Genomic DNA, 21,391 nt, shown 5'->3' with positions numbered 1-21,391 from the left:
CTGTGGTGCAAATGTATGGAGTTTTGAAAAGAAGTAATTTTCAGATATTATTCAGAATATTTTTCCATTCCATTCTACTATTATTTATAACCTTGTAACAACATTATCACATTGATGCTGATTCTGCTGAGATATAAATACATCTCCTTTTTTTGGGCATGCCATCTGGAATCAGAATTCTTTCAAAGAAATGTAAATAGCTAGCTTTTATTCCCGTATTGTATCTCTAATGTTTTATTTTTCTTCTTGGATTTGCAGGTGGAAAAGGAGGGAAAAAGAAGAAAACCAAAAATACTGCCAAGCCCCAGAAAAATAATGGTTCTAACTGGGCCAGTGTTCCCCTCCCACCCCCTCCTGTGCAGCCGCTTCCAGGCACAGAGCTGGAGCACTATGGAGTGGATCAGCAAGAAGCAGGGTAATCTGTTTTTCTTTTTCTTTATAAGGAAAATCTGTAGTTTGCAGAGATGAGGCTTTTTTTTAATATATATATGTATGTATGTGTGTATATATATTGCTAAGTGGCAATATTCTGTTTTGTTTTAATAACAAACAAAAAGAGGAGTGCCTTATCCAATAGACTTATTCAAGGTTGTGAACGAGGAACGTTTAAATAGCTTCTCTTGATAGTGACTGAAGATGGAAATAAAAGTGACCTTGCTTCATGATCATGTAGGGCTTCTCTGCTTACTCATGCTGAGAAGAATCTTGCTTCACATGTAGCTTAATTGAATTCTGTTGGGACTGCTTGCAGATGATGGGACTCAGAGTGTGTAAGGATGACATAATCTGGCTGCTTGTATTTTTTCACTGCTTTGATATTTAAAAATATTAGAGCCAGCAGAACAAAAAACCCCACACACAATTGGATTAATTTTACAAGATCAACCAGTAAATTATAATCTTCTCATCATCTTTTAGAAAAAAAAATCACAACTGAGGCAGGCATGCTATTTTTAGGCCTTTTTAAAATGAATTAAACAACTCTTGAGTTTCTGGAAACTTGCACTTATTTTTTGATAGCTTTAACTTTTATCTCAAGGACACAAAATCACACATAAAGCACTAAATGAGAGGAAAGAGACATTTCCTGCACAGAGAACAATTATGGAATGCTTTTTATGAAGTTAAATTATATGAAATACCAGGTTATCAAACTCTAGAGGAAAATCAGAGTATATGGAAAAACAGTTTACTGTGATCAGCTCTGTTAGAGCCTTTGAGAACTATTGTTCTGTCAGGAGCAAATTTCTGCCTGTTTAAATACGTGGATTAATCAATATTTCCTAAGGATTTAACATACGTTTTAAAAATAATTGTAATAGCTTTACTGAATAAAAAATACTTCAAGTGTTTTCTCTTTTGCAAGCATGAATTGACCATCACTAATTTTTGAATGACAATTACAATAATTAAATATTAATATTTGAGTTTATACCAAGTCCTTCAACTCTTAAAATGAGTAATAACTAACAGTAAGTCAGCAGAGTTCATCTTACAATGAAGGTCCATTCAGGCTGTATTAGAGTTAGAATTTCAAAGAAAGTATAAGGGAAAATTAGTAACCTTACTGATTGTAAGTGTTTAAATCTCAAGGCAAAAAGTCCATATAATCATTTTGTTCTGTATTTTGTTATAAAAAGCTAAAATAAATTTAAGATTGTTTCACCATATAATATTTGTCTTTATCATTTTATATCCTTACAACATATGTGCAGCCATTTCACTAAAATAATTACGCTATAGAAGACAAACAACTGGGATTTTCTTTCAGGACAATGACATAGCATAAAAGGTAGATGAAAACACCTTCTAGAAAATCCCTTGTGACATGGACCTTGACTCCTTAGTTTCATAAAGTATCTGTTATTTAACTGGAAGGAATGATGTTGATCACCGAGACGACACTGTAACGTTATTTAAGGATAAGGTAATCACCGGCCTTCCAGGTCCCAACAATTCAGACTTCAGTTTTTCCTCTGATTATCTTTTGAATTATCCTTCTCTGTATTTTGTAATATCTTATTAATAGTGGTTATAACAAGACCTTCTCATGTGCATTTTACCAAGCACACAAAAAATTTGAAGATTAGACTTAAATATCAGTCTTGAGCTACAGTAATTTGCAACCAACTTTGCTGAAGCCAGTGAATCTGCAATGCCCATACTTCCTGAGGACATATCTGATGCTAATGCGTGTTCTGTACTCAGGGGCTGATCTTGTTTCTGTGGTTTTCAACATGCTAAAATGGATTGATTTCATAGGCTGCATTCCTTATGTTGCCTTTAATATTGATATATTGGGTAAAAAAAAAAAAAAAAAAAAGAGCAAACTTTTTTTTAAACTGGTTTAGTTTTCTTTAATTTGCTTTGATGTGTACTATGTGTAACAAGTTTAAGGTGCTTTAATTTTAGAATTAATTACATGCAGATGTAATTATATTATTAATTACAATTGAAAAATGAACTTCCAGTAAGAAAATCTGAAGATTTTATTAAAGTTCTCACAATGTGTTATAGGTGAACATCTAAAGCAATAAAACAGGAAGCTGGCATCCAAAGAGAAACTTATTTTTCTGTGCATGTCTTCCTATAAATCTTGAATTCAAGTGTGAGTTTCATTGGCATGAGTGTCCCAAAAATTTTGACACCTTATTTTGCTTACTGGAAATGAACACTAGTATCCTATTGGCTTATAAAATGTAAAAGAGAATCCACAATAGCAGCAAGTGGAAAAAAAAAAGTCGCCTAACTCAGTCATAGGTAAGGAAGGAAAAAAAATACACTCTTAGTTCTCTCTACCATTTTCTACCCAGAAGAACTGAGGTTTTCATTCACCTTCATTTTTCCACGAACTGCAACACATATAAGGAGAGGTGAACATGCTAATCCAAGCAGCCATTTTATATCATGTGCTAGCTTTTAGGATGTCTTAAATTCCTATATATCCTGTGCAGAAAGTCTGTTTATACTGGTTTTTTTCTGGCAAAGTATTACCTGTGAAACTTTCCCCTTTTTTGTGGTCTTCTACAAATTCTGTGCTTGTTCCTTGTTGTCTTCCTTAATTTTCTCTTGTACATACTGCAGACTCTTTGAAGTTTCTCTTTTCCTGTAGTAGCTCCCAATTAAGTGTGTTCCCTTTCCCACCCCTTTTAGAGAAGCTGCTTTGGCTTGGTTTTATCTAGTAAATTTGACAGTAAGGAAACGCTTATTACTTATTCATTACCGTTTACTTATGCTCTTTTCACAGATAATATGCATGATCTTGAGGTAAACCTGGTAAAGGCAGTCTCCATATTGTCATGGATTTTCTTTATTTCATACTAGTGAATATACCTTAAAATGGAATATTAGCTGCTGGATGTCAATATATTTGATAGTAATTTTCTGTCTTCAGTAAAAGTAAAGAAGATAATACCTTTTACATCAAAAAATCCTTTCTGGCAAGGCCTAGAGAGGGAAGCTTTCTTAGTTGCAACAATGTGTGTAATGAAACACAATTGCAGAATGTGCCCCTTTTTTTATTTTGAAGAAAAATAATCTACCAATGTAATGAATCAAGCTCTTTCATAGCAAAAGATACTTTAGAATAGAAGTGCTGAGAATAGAATAAAAGTTATTAGAAACATAGAGAGTCATGCTTGTTAGCCAGAGCTTATTAGGGACTTAATTATCATGAAATTATAAGCAGATGTCCCTAGTGAAGTTAAGGTGCTTAGAAGTTAATAAGAAGTACTTGAGGAAGGTTGCATTTTCACCAAGTTGTATTTACTTGGAAAACTAAAAAAGAACATGGATGCGACCAATATTCACTATGCTCCTTCCAGAAGTTTTAATAACTGTGTCTTTTATATGAAGTGTAGTTACTATGTAGCCTGTTAGATTTGCTAGCTTTTTCTTGCAGGGTTTTTGTTTTTGTGGGTTTTTTTGTTTGGTTGTTGGTTTTTTTTTTTTTCTTTTTTTAATGCAGTTTAGAACAGGTGGCTATTTTGGACATCTTACATTATGAAGACAATGGTTCTTGTATCTTGTACCTGAAATCTTGAATCTCAATGGCCTGAACTTCAGGCTTAGGGTCCTTTCCATTTCAAACAAAATCTGGGTAAAGATATGGTACTTGTGCAGGATCTTTCTACTAAGAAATCTTTTTACTATCAAGCTGAACATTTGGGGATTTGAAGCAAGTAGGGTCAAAAGGCGAGTACATCCAAAGCACATTTATGCATTATTGAAAAGTCACTAGGGAGTATCTTTCTGCCTTGTCCCTTTTAAAGAAGCAGCCATTAGACCAAAGCATGAGTTTGAAAGAGTACAAGTGACAGAGCTGTTGCACTGTACGTTTTTAGCTGCATGAGTTAGGATGGTCTCTTCAACCTTGGGTGGCAATGTCATGTGTGAGTATTGCAAGGAAAGACAAATTAGAGCTAGACATAGCTTAATCTGTCTCCTAAGGAATTAAATATATATCATATAACATTTTCTTCGTTCTCTGTGTTATGAAAATGGTAATGATAAATCATTCAAAAGCTCCTAAATGCCAAGTGTTAAGATGCTGCGTTTATTTGCACCTCTGTACATGTACGTACGATTGTGTATCTATATATGGTTATACCTAGATATGGATTTAAAGTGATATCAGTCTTAATTACAAGGTATGTCTTCCACAGACTTTTGGATGATTAAGTCAGGTTGTTTTAGTCATCCTGAATCTGTAGTTGCAAGTACAGACTACAGACTTTTGAATAAGAAAAAAGTAGCTTAGTTAATTTTAGAAAATTTTGGATTTTGCTTAATGTAAATGTTCTGTTCATAATACAGGTTTTGTGATTGCTCTGTTTCAGTGTTCCCAGCCTTTTTGTAACCCAGCTTCACACTTCAGAAAATTGGCAGTGATTCATTTTTCGCTGGGAAATTGGTAATTCCTTCCTTCCAAATCAGAAGCTTTAAAGGAATATTTTTAAACTGGTTTGAGAAATTAACTGTATAATGCAATGCATTGCCTGCCTGCATTGCAGAAAAAAAGATTTTACCTTGTCAGCAGTTCTTGAAGGTGGAAAGAAGATACAGTGACTTAGATGATGCTTGGGGAATGGCTTTTAAAGTGTGAGATGGTTTGACAGTGAAGGAGCTGTGAGAGCTTTTGGTTGTCTGGTTGACTTTTGAAGAGAGCTATCTATCCTCAGGTATTTTGGAATACAGTGGGAGTTAAGAAATATGTGCAGATACTCAAGGGACTGCAGACTGACTGGATGTTTTGAAGAAGGGAAGAGTAGACAGTATTGAGATTTGAGTGGTGTGATCATCAGCAAAGTTGGCACAATTGACGTTGTGTTCATATTAGGGAGTTACTCTGGGGAGATAATGCAAAGGGATGACTACATAAACTATGGCCTATGTGTCTTGAGTGATGCTGGTGTCTCTAAAGGACAGGGTCCTGGGATGATACTGTAATACAACACAATTGAAGGGTCCTGTGATGAAGACATAGACAGAAAAGGACTGAATTGCTGGCAAAACTTGCTTAAGAAGTAGTAATAGAATATAAAGCTTCTGTTTCTAGCTGCAATTAGATGTAGCATCACCTCTTACACCTTTGGTATGAAACTAAAAATTGGACCACAGAAAGCTATCAGAACACCTCTTATATGTGAAGATTGATGAACTTGCTATTGAAGAATATTGGTAGTTGTTAATATTTTAATTTACTTTGGGCAGGTGTTTTTCAAAGTGCTTAGAAATTTAGCAGTCTAAGTAAGTCCCAGTAAAGACTAGTTAGGAGGTGGGGTGCTGGCAGAGCTGTCAGCGTGTGTGCTAATGTATCTTATCAGCTGGTGCTGTGACATAGCATATGCTTAGGGTCAGTGCTGCTGCGACAGGAATGTATTACACATCATAGCAGATACCTATGTGCAGTATGAAAAGACCAGAATTTATATGGGAAGTGTAGCTTTTTGTTTAAGCTGCAAAATAAAATAGTAGATTTATGGACAAATAAAGGGGAGGATGGGAGTCAGGAAGTGCATAAGTGCAACTATGTAAAGCTCGCTCTGCCTTTTAAAAATGCTGCTATTTTCATCTCTAGGTCAATCTTCATGCATTTTCCAAGGTTAATGATCCAGGAAGTAAGTTTTTGTTGATGGTTGTGGGGTAACATTATCTAATCACCATTAACAAATGTGATAATGGATCAGTATTTTTTGTTGTGGCACATCTTATTCAAGTTGCTTAGCTGTTGTGAGAGAAATTAAACAGGCTCAGTAAGGAGAATTTAAGCAATTATGACCCTATTTTCAATAAATTTTAAAGCTCAAGCTGTGTGTAAGCATTCAAACTGTAGCAAAAATCCTGTACACACACCCTCTACTGCACAGCAGAGATGAGATTTGATATATGCTAAGTTTACTTGATTTTTATTTTAGATATGACAGTGATGGTTGGTGTCCGCCTTTGCCAGTTCAGACCTACCTACATCAGGGCATGGAGGATGAGCTTGAAGAAGACGATGATCGCGTTCCCACGCCTCCTGTCCGAGGAGTAGCTTCGTCACCTGCGATCTCCTTTGGGCAACAGTCAACTGCAACCCTCACGCCTTCTCCACGAGAGGAGATGCAGCCAATGCTTCAAGCCCACCTTGATGAATTAACTAGGGCTTACCAGTTTGATATAGCAAAGCAGACATGGTAAATGTTTGGAAGGGGCACCTGCAGTCTGGGAAATGAAAGCATAATGATAATAATTTATTCCTTTATGGCATAGATATCAACTGTGTTCAATAATGTTTCAGTAATATTTCCAAAGCAGTGAAATAGAAGACGAAATAGCGAAACTGTACCTATAGTGTGGAGGCCTTAAATATTACTAGGTGCTTTTTAAACAATAATGCTTGGTAATACATTAAAATTTGGATAAAAACATGTAAAAATAATATTCCTCTGGAGGTTTTCTATATATTCAACTAAGTAGTTGACACCCACCTACTGACAACTTCTAAACAGTTCAGAGTACTCTCTTTTCAGTATAGTGGAATATGTGAATTTGTAAGGATTTTCAAAAATATTGAGGTGCTAAATTCTCATTTAAAAATAATGCCAGTCACTTGAAATAGCAGTGTAGCAGATTATACTCTGTGTCACATGAGAATGAAGCATTTGCATCTCTGGCTGTAGTTTGAAATACCATGAAAATTTCTGATTCATATGGAAACACCCAGAAATAGCAGGAAGGAAGTTGTTAGTATTTACAAAATGAATCTAGTGCTTTAGAGTGCTTTATGCCTGTTTAAAGGAAGAGCAAGCAAATACCACAGTAACATTTCCCCTGCAAAACAAACAGAAGTAAACTCTTCAGGGACTGAAAAAGAACTTGTCAACTGTACCAGGCTGGGGATACGGTGAAGGTCAGTTGCTTTCTGGATGTTCCCTAAGCGGCAGTTGTCCTTTTACAACTTTTCTATCCAGACAAAGCCCGTGAATCTCGGAGGAGAGGAGCAGAGCTAGTTACCGAATGGCACGCTGCCAGCAGAGGAGCAGCCTTTCTTCGCTTTTAAATAAAGCCACAAAGTTATTCAGCTTGAGCTACCATAAATAAATCAGGCAGGTAGGCAGGCGGTGCCAAATCAAAGCCAGCTGTTTTCCCTGGACACCGTCAAAGCCTGGAGGCTTGTCTGCAATCTGCACTCAATCAACAGGGTACTTGCGTCCCACTGCAGTGCCCCACGCTGCCAAGCGCAGGCCCCGGCCTGCCTGTGGGACAGACCCAAATCCCAGGCAGCAGCTAGACCTGGATGGTAGAAGGCAGCTGAATTTTGAGCCAGCACACAGATGCATACCCTGTCTGTGCAGTCAATCGCTGCTGCATTTTGCAGCTGTTTCCCTTTCTATGCCCTGCAAACCATGGGTGCCAGTCTGGGAGTGGGAGTCTACAGCAGAGCCTCTTGAAGCTGACAGGAAAGGTCTGGCTCTGTTTTCAGAGTAATGAAAAATGGGAACTGTCTTAATGTGTTTAAGCCTGTACAGATTTTAATGTCGCTCTTATGCAAGGTCACAGTAATTGAGCCTGAAACTCTGAAAAAAATATTGAGGGGAGAACATTTTTTTTTTTCATAATAGGATCTTATGACAGATATTGGGGTAAAACCTGACGGCTGCAAATACAAGTGATTTTTGTAGTAGTTGTGACATGGAGTTATTTAACACTTTGATATTGTTTGGCTGGACATGTATCGTGCTGTTCAGTCAGTCCTCCATTGTCTTAAGTGGGAAGGAAGACTTAGTTTTCTTTTCACAATGTTTACCTGTCCAGTGTGGAGGGGGGAAACAAAACCAGATGACACCTGTCAGATAGGTTACTGTAGGAGTAACAGAAGTGAGATACAGAGACCAGCCAACTAGAAATTTAAGAAAGAGCACATTAGATATTACTGGAAAAGAACATAATCATTATGGCCTTGATCCAGCAAATCGCTTAAATATATGCTTAACTACAAGTACATGAAAAATTGACTTCAATTCTTCTACCACATGCTTAACATTAAGCGTATACTTAAGTATTTTGCTTGATTGGGAGCTAATCACACTGGTTATTGAGGGTTATTGAGGGTAGTGCCCTTTAGCGCAGTATTTTGAACACTGCATAGCTGAGAACCTGGTGTCCAGACAGAAAAGTATTCAAGAACTGCTTATCAGGAGGAGGTTGTGTATCAGAAAGGAAGCATTTGCTCTGCAAATAAGCGTCAGAATAAGGAAGAAGTTAAAACCTACACCAACGTGGAGAGAGATTCCAGTGGTACATAACATTTACCTTGACATTCTCAAATCCAATTATTCTCAGATCCAATAGATTGATATTGGGGGGGGGGGGGGGGGGGGGCGAAGAAAAGAAAGAAAGCTCTTCGAATAAAAATAATTACTGCACTTACCAAGTTCAGGCAATAATACAGCACCAAGTTGTCATCGAAAATATGTTAGAGCTAGGAAACCAAACAAAAACAGCTGACAGTTATAATTTTTTCTATTATGCTGATGTCCAACCAAGAGACCAGCAGAATCCTGGCTCCTGTCCAGAGTGCTGCCGATCTGAATCAGGTCACAGCACCTCCTGTACAGCCACCCAAGGATTCCCACGTGCTGAAGTTAGCAATTTCAAGCATGGTACATGCTCTTATGCCAAGGCTAGTCATGCCTGGGTCTCCTGGCACAGCTTGCTGTGTACCTGTAGTGGTGTAGAGAATGCTGCATCAAAAGGTGATGGTTGTTCCTTTTGTCTCTATCCTCTCAGAGACTACACAAATTAAACTCCAAGTTCCGTGCTTGCCTTTGGCCATTTAGCTATCCTGTGGGTGTTTTTTTTTTTTTTATCTTTGTTTTTCTTCTTTTAATTGTGATCGCTGCATACAGTAATTTCACACATGCATGGCCTAATACTGCTGCAATTAAATCAATTAAACTACTTGGAATAAAGCAAAATAAAAAGGCTTCACTGATGGGTTCATTGGACTTGAAGATTTCTTCTGTCCTATTGGCCATTTCCTCATCTTTAGGGTGACTTCTGCTTAAGGGCACTGAGTCTGTTTAAGCAGAAATGAAATTTTATTTTGGCTCAACTTGTGATTTGCAAGGTGGAACATTGGGTGAGACACCTATATACTAGGTTGGGATTCAGAATTGTGGTTTTCCATGGACTTCCTACCTGATTTATGTAGCCTCTGTGTACATCATTCCTAATCTGTACAAGGACAATTTTGACCTTCCTTATCTTACAGAAGGAGAAGTATATTTAAAATTGAAAAGTGTGCAGGTACTCTGGTATTTGAAGCTATGGTGAATAACTAAACTGGCTTTTCTGGAGTTTAACCTAACAAACACGTTTTGTAAATCTACTTCAGGACTTATTGAAAGGCCTATCTTCTGTTGACCATGGGGTACCATGTCTCAACAATTCTGATGATGTTTTCCTGTTTGTTTGTGTAGGCACATCCAAACCAATACACAACCTCCTCAGGCTCCAGTTCCGCCCCTAGGATATGTATCTGGAAACCTTATTTCAGATTTGGAAACAGATGTTCCAGATGATGACGATGATGAGGATGATATTGAAGAAGAAACTGTAGAAATCAGTAGGCCACTAAGAGGTCTAGAGCATACTCCAGGCTCCAGTATGGACAATCTAGACAGCTCTGTGACAGGTAACCAAACACAGTTAACAGTAACGCTGACTTGTTCCTAACAGTAAAATACATCATCAGTCAAACACTTTCTAAGTGAAAATTTATTCCACTCTATTTCTGTAACATTTAAAATGTGTTAATATTAAACGCTAAAGTTAAAGAAGGATTTGAAAATACTTTGCTTTGGTGCAAAATGATAAGAAAATTCATGAATTTTAAAAAGCTTTAAAGACTTGAAAGAAAACTCAATTATATCCTAGCTTTCATGAGAAGTTCACTCTACTGGAGAAGCAAGCCAGTTACATGAAAAGGAGGTGGAAGACCTTGGCTTAGAAATATATATTTCATAAATCAGGAGCAGCATAAAAATGTTATCTTAAAGCACTTTTAGATATTTTACTGGGTAAATGCTTTCACATATGACCACAGGGAAGTTAAAAGACTTCAGAATAAGTGTAGTTATATCAGTACAGCATTTATTTGTAGAGTAAATACAACATTTATGTAGGAAAATGTGTATTTTGAATCTACTTTGTATTGCTTAATTTAGTAATTGTTCCCTTTCAGTGAAGATACTTAATTATTCTGACATTCTTTCCTTCACTGCTCCTCACACTTTGCATGCCTTGGAAAGGTACAACAAGGGATCATCGAAGGGGACCTAGAAAGGCACGCTAAACTAATGCACAGAATCAGAATGAAAAAAATTGCTGTTGATAAAACATAGGCAGTGAAATACATTTTTCTGAAAAATACAGATTTTATATGGACATAATGTATTTTTTGTAAGCATCAGTATATGTCCCTTTAGGTTGAAGTTGAGCCTCTGTATAACGTATTGTATCCATAACATACAACTGTACTGGAGACCCAAATGTACATAGTGTCTGTAGCTCATAAAAGCTAGTAGGTGCTTCTTCAGTGTTTGACCTCAGTTGAAGAACGCTGATTGTTGGTTGTACCTTAAGGGAGACTTGCTCAGTACAACTTACTACCATAGTGCCTCTGAATTTCATCTCATTGTTCTGGACCTTTGAAATTCCAAGGATTTTCCACCCTTATTTAAACATTGCTATTCTGAAACCACTGCAGGAATATGACAGTGGTAGAACATCAATACCTATAATTTTCTTCCTTTTCCCTTGTTGAATTAAATAGTGTGTAGCTTAATCCCACTTTCCAGGTTTTCCTTCACCCCAGGGCCAGACTGCTTGCCAATCTAATTAAGATTTAAGAATTGTATCTCTGCTGCTGTGATTTGAAATCCAGATTCAACTGAAGACCGTAGAGTTAAAGTTTAAATCCCTGAATTGAGAAGGTTAACTTATTAGTGCATGAGTATGTTAAGTCACTTCGCTTGAATTTCTAGTGTAATCTCCTTCAGGCTATAATTCTGCATATTTTTACATATCTCACTAATGGCTCAGAAGCCTTTCCATTAGGAATGCAGTAAGGGTTTTGCACTGGTAATACAGCAATAAATTAAGAAAGAATCAGGTTGCTATATATTTTCCATTTGGTATGTATTAATATGCCAATGTTGATATATCTGTAAATCAGAAAATGAATATTATTCACATTTGCATCTTCACCTAATATTTTGGACTGCCGTACCTAGCGCAAAGTAAGGAATAGCTGAATTTCCGTTCCAAATTGCAGACTTCTGTGCTTACTACAATTTGTCCTTTTATGCATAACATTCAAGTTTGTTATAATAGTTCTAAATCTTGTTTAAGTATTGGAGCATTAAATGTTCAGTTATTTTAGTGTTAAAATTTTCTTGGAAGTAGTTAGGCAGAACCTGGTAGACTGGGAGTGTACTTAAGGTGATCCAAATGCACTCCCACTCATCACCACCACTGTCTTGATGTGTCCTCATCCAGCTGGAAATTTAGGGTTTTCTTTTGCTTTTTCTTTGTCTTGTTTAATTACTAGTTGGATCTGTTCCTTGTTCTGGTCCACCTCATGGCAAGGTGTTTGCTGGCACTGCAGGAAGGGAATGTGCAGCTGGAAGGGAAGCAAAGTGATAGACTGACCCTATACTGTGTATAGCCAACACTTAGATTAACTTAAAACAATTACAGCAGTGGAGCCTTACAAAAATACATCCAGAATGTTAGTCTAACTGGTCTGTGAAATGACAAACTATCTGAATAACAAAACTACTGTTTTCCTCAGTTACTATGTGGGTAAAACCTCGATTTTCTGAGGACTTCTTTTGTGTTTGTTTTTTTCAAGAGGTGAAAGGAAATTTCTTATTATGCTTGTGCAAATTGTTTCAAAAGAGAATTTTAATTTTTGTGTATCTGTTTCTGTTAACTCTTCCAAGCTGCATTTACTGGTGTTAAGGAGGGCGTATAACAAATTGCATTCATTGTTTCTAAGATGTTTCTCATTCTCTAATTCGAGTGTCTTTAGAATACTGTAGAACAATTAAATTGTCCTTTCTTGCACTTTGAATATACAGGCTACTTCTTTTCATAGGGCTTTTGGTGACTTAAACCAGCATTTCCCTAGGAATTTGTATACCATGCTTTCACTTCTTTAAACATTTCATTAAAAAATGGAGACAAATGAGAACAGCTAACCCAGATAAAGCAATATTTCTGTTCATTTTGAAGTGCATCCTGTGAATTCAGTGTTTGTGAGAAATCTAAATTGTGAGGAATCTGGGTTCAGACTTCCTTCAGAGTTGCTGTACGGTGAGCATGGCGAGTTTCCTCACCCTGTGCTGTTAGCGTGCCTCAGTGATGGCTTGAAGATACCCACTCTCGGAGTGAAATGGTACTTTGTCCTTTCTGGCTGAGCTGAGACCAAGGTTTTCATCTGATGCCAAATACGGGATTCTCTGAGGGGAAACACTGGTGCTGTGCAAACCGAGCTTAGACCGTTAAATTCCTGTGAAACTACAGTGTTTCTCCTTTAAAAGTCAGGTTGTCTTCCAGGCCCTCGACTTTTAGTTACAGCTAACTGAAGATTCAGACAAGGATTTTATCTGTGCTATTAAGCTTTTCTCTTTGCAGGTGGAAGAGACATAATGTTGACATGTATAATAAAGTGAAAAGAAAGGAGGAATGCACAGTAACTATTTCTTAACATTTTCCAGATATTGCAAAGAAAACTCAAGGAGGGAGCTTTATATTTGAATGATTGTGGGATAGAATATGAAATTAAACCCAAAGTTTTGATTTGTTCGCAGCATGGTTTGTTACTGAGTCTGATTGGGGGGGGGGGGGGTGTAAGAACTGAAAAGCAACTGTAAAAATTCTTCTCACGTGACTTTTATTTCACATTTAGGGTTATTTTTGCTTTCAGACACACATTTAAATATGGTGGGATTTTTTTTTTGCTTATGTTCAATATTTGCCTGTATAATGAATTGCTGTGCAGTTATGGCATGAATGGTCACAAAGAATCTGTTATGTTATTCTACTTTAATAGACTTAATTAATTGCATATGATGACTATATAAGAAATTAATTTGCTTCTCACTGAAATCACTAGCAACAACACTAGGCTTTGTCAGATCAAAGTATTATGGTCTGGGGTTTTTTTTTTGCTCTCTCCTTACCTTCCCCTCCCCCAGCACCACCAGTGAAGCTAGCAGTGAGAGTTGGTACATCTTCCATCCTGGTGCATTTTGACTGAGGGAAGAGATACACCCATTAACTAGGATGTAAATTGGAACAAGCCCTTTTCTACCTAACTGATACAAACTGATATAAGCAAAGAGATATTCTTGTAAACAGTACTACTGCAAATGGATAACAGGGTTTTTTTCCCCAGTAGAATTATATAGATCTGAAATTATAAACATCTCCCTAGGCTGTATAGCCCAGCGAGGAAGAAAATTCCTTATTTGGCATGTTTTGGTCTTGATTAAAAGAATCACTGATCACTGTCTGTATGGTAAAAGTTGTTCATTCATTGTGTCTGAGAACAAACGGAATAATTCTTGGAAATTACACAAAATCATTTTCACAAGCCGTAATTTACTGTGGCAGAGTTCAGTATTTATATTGATTTGCTTAGGGATACCTATTGCAAAAAATTCTATTTTATAAGCAGTTAGACAGATTGCATTTAATAGGAAGAATGTGTTTCATGGATTAAATGTGTGCTCAGAAAATAGGAAACTGCTACTTTTTGTATCTCATAAAAATGGTAATGCAACAATTAGCAGGGTCATATTATAAAGCACAGACTTTACTCTAGCTTAATGGATCTAGGGATATGCATTCATCAGCAACGATAGATTTAGCATAAAACGACATGTAAATGAATTGATGACTGATCATAAATTAATTTTAGTGCTGAAGAAGTAATAGAGACACAGCAAGATGCCACTTTATCATAGTATTTTACTGCTCAGCAACATTTGAGCAACTACTTAGTGTTCTGTGTGCATTTCTTTTCTAACAGCTTGAATAAATTTGAGAATTTTTTGTGCCTTTCAGCAATATGGAAACCAAAAAATCTAGAAAGATTGAAAATGCAAACAAATAAATTTGGCTAAGTGACATAGATTCATTTTTCATTAAATTTTTCTGAAGGACATTAATTATGGTTGGACCTGAGAAGCGCCATATATGTATGTATATGACTTTTACCTCCTTTTGTTTAGTGTTTCCTGCCCCATAATACAAATTTTAAAACTGAAGGGGTTATTTCAGGTGTATACATTTAAATATTTGGGCTTTTATGGCAAAGCATAACATAAAGTAGAAGACCAGATCTAATTTTTGAAGTGTGAGCATATTTATATTCTGCATTCAGCCCCTTCTATTACTCTTTCTTATTTTAATGGTGCAATGACTATTTCCCCTTTTGTTCCATCACTTCCACCAAATTCAGTGGACATTCTTTCCTTGTAATTATGACAGTAGTCAAACATATCCAAAAGAGGATAATGTCTTTCTCCTGCACAAAGGCTAAAGGAATTCTGTAACTGATTCCAGCTCTGGAGCCCTCACCACAGGAAAGACAGGGGCCTGTTGGAGTGGGTCCAGAGGAGGGCCACAAAATTGATCAGAGAGGTGGAGCACCTCTGCTATGTGGAAAGGCTGAGAGAGTTGGGGTTGTTCAGCCTGGAGAAGAGAAGGCTCTGGGGAGACCTTATTGCAGCCTTTCAGTACTTTCAGGGGGCCTACAAGAAAGATGGGGACAAACTTTTTAGCATGGCCTATTGTGATAGAACAAGGGGTAATGGTTTTAAAGTAAAGGGAGGTGGATTTAGACTAGATATAAGGAAGACATTTTTTACAATGAGGGTGGTGAAACACTGGAACAGGTTGCCCAGAGAGGTGGAAGGTGCCCCATTCCTGGAGCAATTCAAGGTCAGGTTGGATGGGGCTCTAGGCAGCTTGATCTAATTGAAGATGGCCCTGCTCATTGCAGGGGGGTTAGACAGGATGATCTTTAAGATCCCGTCCCAACCAAACTGCTATATGATTCTATGTTTTCAGCTGAAGTAGCATCAGTCCCCAAGGACTTAATCCATACTTCACAAACCTAAGCAGCCTAGCCCTTTTCCACCAAAAAACCTGCAGAGGAACAGGGGTTTAATATTAGCATGTACTTAATGGCCTTGTGAAGGAAAGCACATAAGCACACACATACAAGTCTCAGAGACATAATTTGTTAACTTTAGGCAAGCACATAGAGTTTGGTATGTACAGGAAAGTATCTAATGGAATTTTTCAAAAGCGTTAGGTTTGTTGTGAGCAGCTTTTACTTCACAAATGCATTAGATTTTTTTTAAAGTAAATCAAGAGTACACTTCACAAAGAAAAATATTATTTTTATTGCCTGCAAAATGCCACTAAAAGCAGTAGAATGCTGTCTGCAAGAAGCTAGCACCTCTATTCCCCTCACCTTTCCCTGAGAGCAAAAAAGCTTTCTGTTTGCATTAACACCAAGAGATATTTTATGGAGCAAGAAAACAGAGTTCAACTTTTCACAGAGTTGATTTTGTTCTGCATAAAGCATTTACTGCTGCTGTCAGCAAGAGTAAAATTTACAGTTGCCAGAAAGCGTGAAAACTCAAATGTGCTTTTGGAAAACACATAGTGAGCTGCATGTAAAGGAGACACTAAAAGCCTGTTTCATTCCATTTCAAAATACTCAGCTGATCTGAAAGGGATGTCAGTATCTCTTATTCTGCTTTTATTCAGAGAAAAACAAATGTGCATCTGATTTGGAAAGCAAGAGGCCAGTGGATGCCTTTAAACAAGCAGACACCATGTGTGCTGCATTAACGCAGCTGTGTGGTGGCCTGAGGTGCCTGGGCTGGGCTCCAGCACTCTCATGCCTTCTGGGCGGTGTCCGCACCTCTGGGCAGCAAATCTAGCCAGGGTTTTACTGCTGCAAGTTTTTCTGGGGAAAAATTGTTTAGACAGGAAAACTGAATACCTCAGGAACCAGGAGAGATAATGTAGAGATTTCACCTTTAGTTATCTGGTCACATACGCTGGTGGGTGCTTTATGTGTCTCATGGTCACTTGCTGACTTCAACAGTAAGAAAAAAGTTTTGCCTCTGCTTCAAGCAACCAGAAGTATCATAGAATCCTTGAATCATAGAATGGTTTGAGTTGGAAAGGACCTTTAAAGGTCATCTAATCCAACACCCCTGCAGTGGGCAGGGACATTTTTCATGAGACCAGGTTGCTCAAAGTCCTGTCCAATCTCACTTTGAACATTTCCAATGATGGAGCATGCACAATTTCTCTGGGCAACCTGTTCCAGTGCCTCACCACCATCACCCTCAAATTTCTTCCTTGTATCCAATCTAAACCTATCCTCTTTCGGTTTAAAACCATTGCCCCTTGTCCTGTCTCTACAGGCCTTGATAAAAAGTCTTTCTCCCTCTTTCTTAGAAGCCCCTTTATATATTGAAAGGCCGCAAAGTTAGGTCTCCCTGGAGCCTTCTCCAGCCTCAACAACCTCAAGTGTCCCAACCCTTCTTCACAGAAGTGTTCCATCCCTCTGACCATTTTCATGGCCCTCCTCTGCGCCCACTCTAACAGGCCCATGTCTGCCCTGTGCTGAGCACCCCAGAACTGGATGCGGTACTGCAGGTGGGGTCATCACTTGCTTTAGTTGTCAACTGTGTGGATGTCCCCGTAAAGCTCACGTCCCTGCGAGAACTGAGCTACGCCTTAGGCCTGACAGGCGGTGCCTCCTCGCCGCTGCTGGAGGAGAGGGGAAAGGGAAGCAATCCAGGGGCAGAGTGCACGGTTCCTAGCCTTGCTAGTGCTTGCTGTTCATGGGAATGCAGAGGTGTTCAGAGACAGGCAGGGCTCTCCTATAGGGTTAGCCTGAAAAATTGGCATTCTGATAACAGCAGTCTACCGATAATTAAAATTTAGCTATTTTTAGGAAAGCCTGGCATGTCTATGGGTGTGTAGAGTGATACATGTGCACACACATCCTGGAGAGTGCATTACAGGCTTTTGTAGGTTATATTTCATGCTTAAAACATGGTGGGGTTTTTTGGACTGGATGAACTTCAGTCCAGCCCACCAAAGAATAGGTGAAAAATTGCAGCTGTTCCTAGACAAACCCTAAAAGTGTCCCGTTAAAATAATCACGTGTATTGTATGTTGTGTAACAGCTGAGTGACTGGGTAGCAAATGGACAGAGCAATATGAACAAATGGAAATTCAAACCTAAGTTCCTTTAAAACATCCATAGTCTTGTGCGTATGGTACTGGAAGCCATACCTGTTCTGGACAGGATATGTTTCTATTTCTCTATGTAGACAGTAGAATGTATCATACAAAACCCTCTGCCCCTGAAACTAACGAGATACATAGTTAAGTTTTTAGCACCTGAGTATCGTCCTTTGATATCCGTGGGTCTAGCTGTATTTTTATGTTTCAGCTTGTGCTTACATATTTTGCAGAATATGTCGATAAGTGATTGTTTGAAAATGTCCTCAGCTATATCATTTCACTGTCTTACATCTTTATGAAGTGTTTTATCTGTAGTATCTCTTCTCATACATCATCAATAACTGTTGCTAAGCCTTTTTACTCTCCATTCTCTATGATGTCCTATCGCACTTTGATTGTTAGTTCAGAAACTGTCTTCTCAGAGGAAATTCAGTTTTAGCCTTTCCTTGCTGTTATCTAGGCTTCCTTACATCTGTCTGCATCAGGTCGAGAGTCTGTTTGGAAAATAACAATTTTATGTGTCCTCTTGGCAAGCAGAATCAAACTCTGTTACTCTCTGTTGCACTTAACACACTTTCTGCCTGTCAGACCTCCATAGACCACTTCATTTTCTTTTCTTGTATCTTAGGAGTGCTTGGACTTTTGTTATTATAGTCTGCCAGTTTGCTGACATTGAAAGGTTTTGTCACTGCAGCATCACAAAATAATCCATTGTTCTTGGGCTTTGTGGTGCAGTGTGCTACTGACTAAATTCCAGTATACATTTATAGTACACATGACTTATTTTTTGCAGCATATATTTAACATTTGACACCATTGTTAGTAATTAGTCTATCAGTATGGACTTATATGCAGGCCATTATCGATTTACTAGTTAACAATTTTTAACACAATAATACTTTCTTGGACATGGATTATAAAAAGGCTTTGAAGAAGTTGACTTACACTGCTACACATTGTATGTACATTTACATAAATTCAGCTGTGCTAACTGAATAGTTATGTCAGGGCCATGATGTATTTCTCCACGTCTTCATGTCTTTGAAAACCAGTTCTCTGCAGATTCTCATGCATTTGCTGGACTTTTTTTTCAACATATGCATGCCACTGTTTTTTAAAAGAAGATTTCAAGTATTTCAAGATAGGTGCCTGTGCTATTTCAGAACAATACACTATGTCTACACAACACTACTCAAACACATGCAGCAGGGTAGCTCCCAAAAGCAGTCTGGTAGTTCTCCACCTCAGCTGGACTTGATAACTAATTAGCATGGCTACTAAGTTCCTGGAGCAAAACTAGGTGCTTGGTGCCAGCTAAGTTTCCTTTGCTTCTGGCTCCACTGCAGAGTTTAGAATTACCCTGTGACATTTACCCATGATTTTTAGGAGTACAGAACACCTTCAATTCCATTTGAAGCCACAAAAGAAACAGAACTTCAGTACTTTGAAAAAAATCTGAACTGAGCTATAGCTTTTGAAAATATATTGTACTTGCCAGGCTGGGTAGCTGGTTGATGCTTCATGCATTGGAAAAAAATAAAATATAAATGAAAAGCAAATAAAATGAACCCTTCCATCACTAATTTGCTCTTTACATTTCAGTTATGTCAAGATTTCTATATTTCTTTCATGTGCTCTTTCTGGCATCTGGTTTTCTGACTGCATTTTTATGATGTTATTATCACTTTCCTCTGCTGTAGTGGTGGTAATCTATAGCTAGAAGGTACCATGAGGCCAGCATTGGCTTAGTGACTGACTCAGTATTGAATTTCAGTATGTATTTGCTCAGCTCTTGAATGTTAATTATTTCTAACCTTTAAGAAAGTAACTTTAATCCACTAGAATGAACTACTTTAGGTCACCTTTCTTCCAGCTGTTTAAATTGCTCATGTGTTTTAAGGTTTTGATTGAGAAAATTACATAATGCCAATCTTGTTCAGGATAGCTCTTGAAGCCCATGTCTGATTTCAGCCATATCTACTGAGACTTACACTTGTGCTGTGCTAAATTAAGACTTCATTATGCAAATACCATACTAGATACTGATTTAGAAGTCAAATAAAAAAAAAAAATACCACGTCCACTTCAACCCCAAGGAAAATCTATTAACTTTCAAAAGAACCTATTATGGAACCTTCACATTTGTAGCAAATATGTATAATTTTGTTTACAGGATCAAAGCAACATGGAGTAAGCTATGAATGAGATCCCACTTAGCTGTGATAGTGCTCTTTTCTACCAAGGCTTGTCAGATAAACTTTGGGTTTCCTGTTGTGAAAGGACATGTTAAATTGGTCTTTAAGCTTTAGATTAACACTGCTCATTTGTACCAAGCTCTGTCAAATGAATTTTGGGGTTCCTGTTGAGAAAGGACGTATTAAGTGGGTCTTTAAGCTTTAGATGATCAAAAAATATCAAATGTGCACAACTCACTAGACCCCTACATTTGTTTTTAGGTTCAATGGTAAATGGATGGGGTTCTGCGTCTGATGAGGACCGTAACTTTTCTAGTCATAGATCTAGTGTAGGTAGCTCCTCAGATGACTCGATCTTTACCAGCGGCAGTTTTGCACAAGCACTGGTTGCAGCAGCAGATAAAGCTGGTTTTAGGCTGGATGGAACCAGCCTGACAAGAACAGGTTTGTAGACTCAAAGTTGATGCTTTCTGCATGAAGGGTGTCTCTGCCTGTTCTCTTCTTTTCAGTGAACCTGCGTCTCACACTTGTCTAACATGCATGGAATAAGGTGGATGGAGATATTTTTATCAATATATTTTAATGAAACCTTGATTACATTCCATTTTTAGTGATTTGAAGTAGTGAATAGCACAAGCTTTTAATCTGCACCTTCAATCTGCTGCAGTTTCCTTCTGTGCTGGCTCTGCTATAGATTTATTTATATATGCTATGTTTAATATTTCGGTGAAGAGATCACTAATTCTGCCATGCAGTCTTTGATGATTTCATTTTTTGCAAAATCTCCTCACAATCTTTCACATTTGCAGTGATGAACATCATGTTTGAACTATTATCTCCATCCCTGCTCTTCTGTTGCATCTCTTCTTGCAAAAGTGTATTTTTCTGTGAAGGTTTTCTAAGCATGGGGTGAATCGGTGTGCTTTTATTGTTAATAATACAAACTGTTTAAAGTCCTTATTAATAGCTGATTTACAAAAATGTTTAATCCAATAAGTTAATATATTTTGGTAAAATTTAATTTTAATTATGCCAGCTGAATGTGCCAAGTTAAATCTAACAAAGGTAAAATGACTATTTGCTTTTGAAAACAGCCAATCTACTAAAATGAATTAATGAAAAGTAAACATAATTAAATAACAGAAAAGTAAATACAAGTTAGTAAACATACTTTTTAAAGCTCCGTATGTTTTATTTCTAGCAAAAATACAAGCAAAAATTATTTTTAAATATTCTGGGGGGAAACTAAAAGTATTTGCATTTGCTTAGTCTTATTAAAATAGCAAAAATAATTAATTATTTAAATCCACAAATCTAATAGCAAAGTATGACCTTGGGTCATATTTTTGTTATAGTTTTTC

The 21,391-nt window shown here is 37.4% G+C and overlaps 1 protein-coding gene across 11 annotated transcripts in view; it reads left to right on the top strand.

The window, feature by feature from the left end:
* ROBO2 (roundabout guidance receptor 2) overlaps positions 1–21,391 on the top strand; it is a 475,778-nt gene that overhangs the window by 432,567 nt on the left and 21,820 nt on the right. For 6 of the 11 annotated variants that reach the window (XM_055802479.1, XM_055802482.1, XM_027788799.2 and 3 more), the window contains 4 exons: positions 259–415; positions 6,417–6,677; positions 9,966–10,180; positions 20,292–20,474. In XM_055802479.1, coding sequence (XP_055658454.1) covers positions 259–415; positions 6,417–6,677; positions 9,966–10,180; positions 20,292–20,474 — 816 coding nt within the window. The remainder of the gene's footprint in view (positions 1–258; positions 416–6,416; positions 6,678–9,965; positions 10,181–20,291; positions 20,475–21,391) is intronic. The other 5 variants (XM_055802483.1, XM_055802484.1, XM_055802478.1 and 2 more) reach the window with 1 other exon arrangement.

Source organism: Falco peregrinus, chromosome 4 (genome assembly GCF_023634155.1).
Source record: "Falco peregrinus isolate bFalPer1 chromosome 4, bFalPer1.pri, whole genome shotgun sequence".
NCBI classification, from domain to species: Eukaryota; Metazoa; Chordata; class Aves; order Falconiformes; family Falconidae; genus Falco; species Falco peregrinus.
The sequence above is the reverse complement of the archived record's forward strand: the minus strand, read 5'-3'. Positions and strand labels throughout refer to the sequence as shown.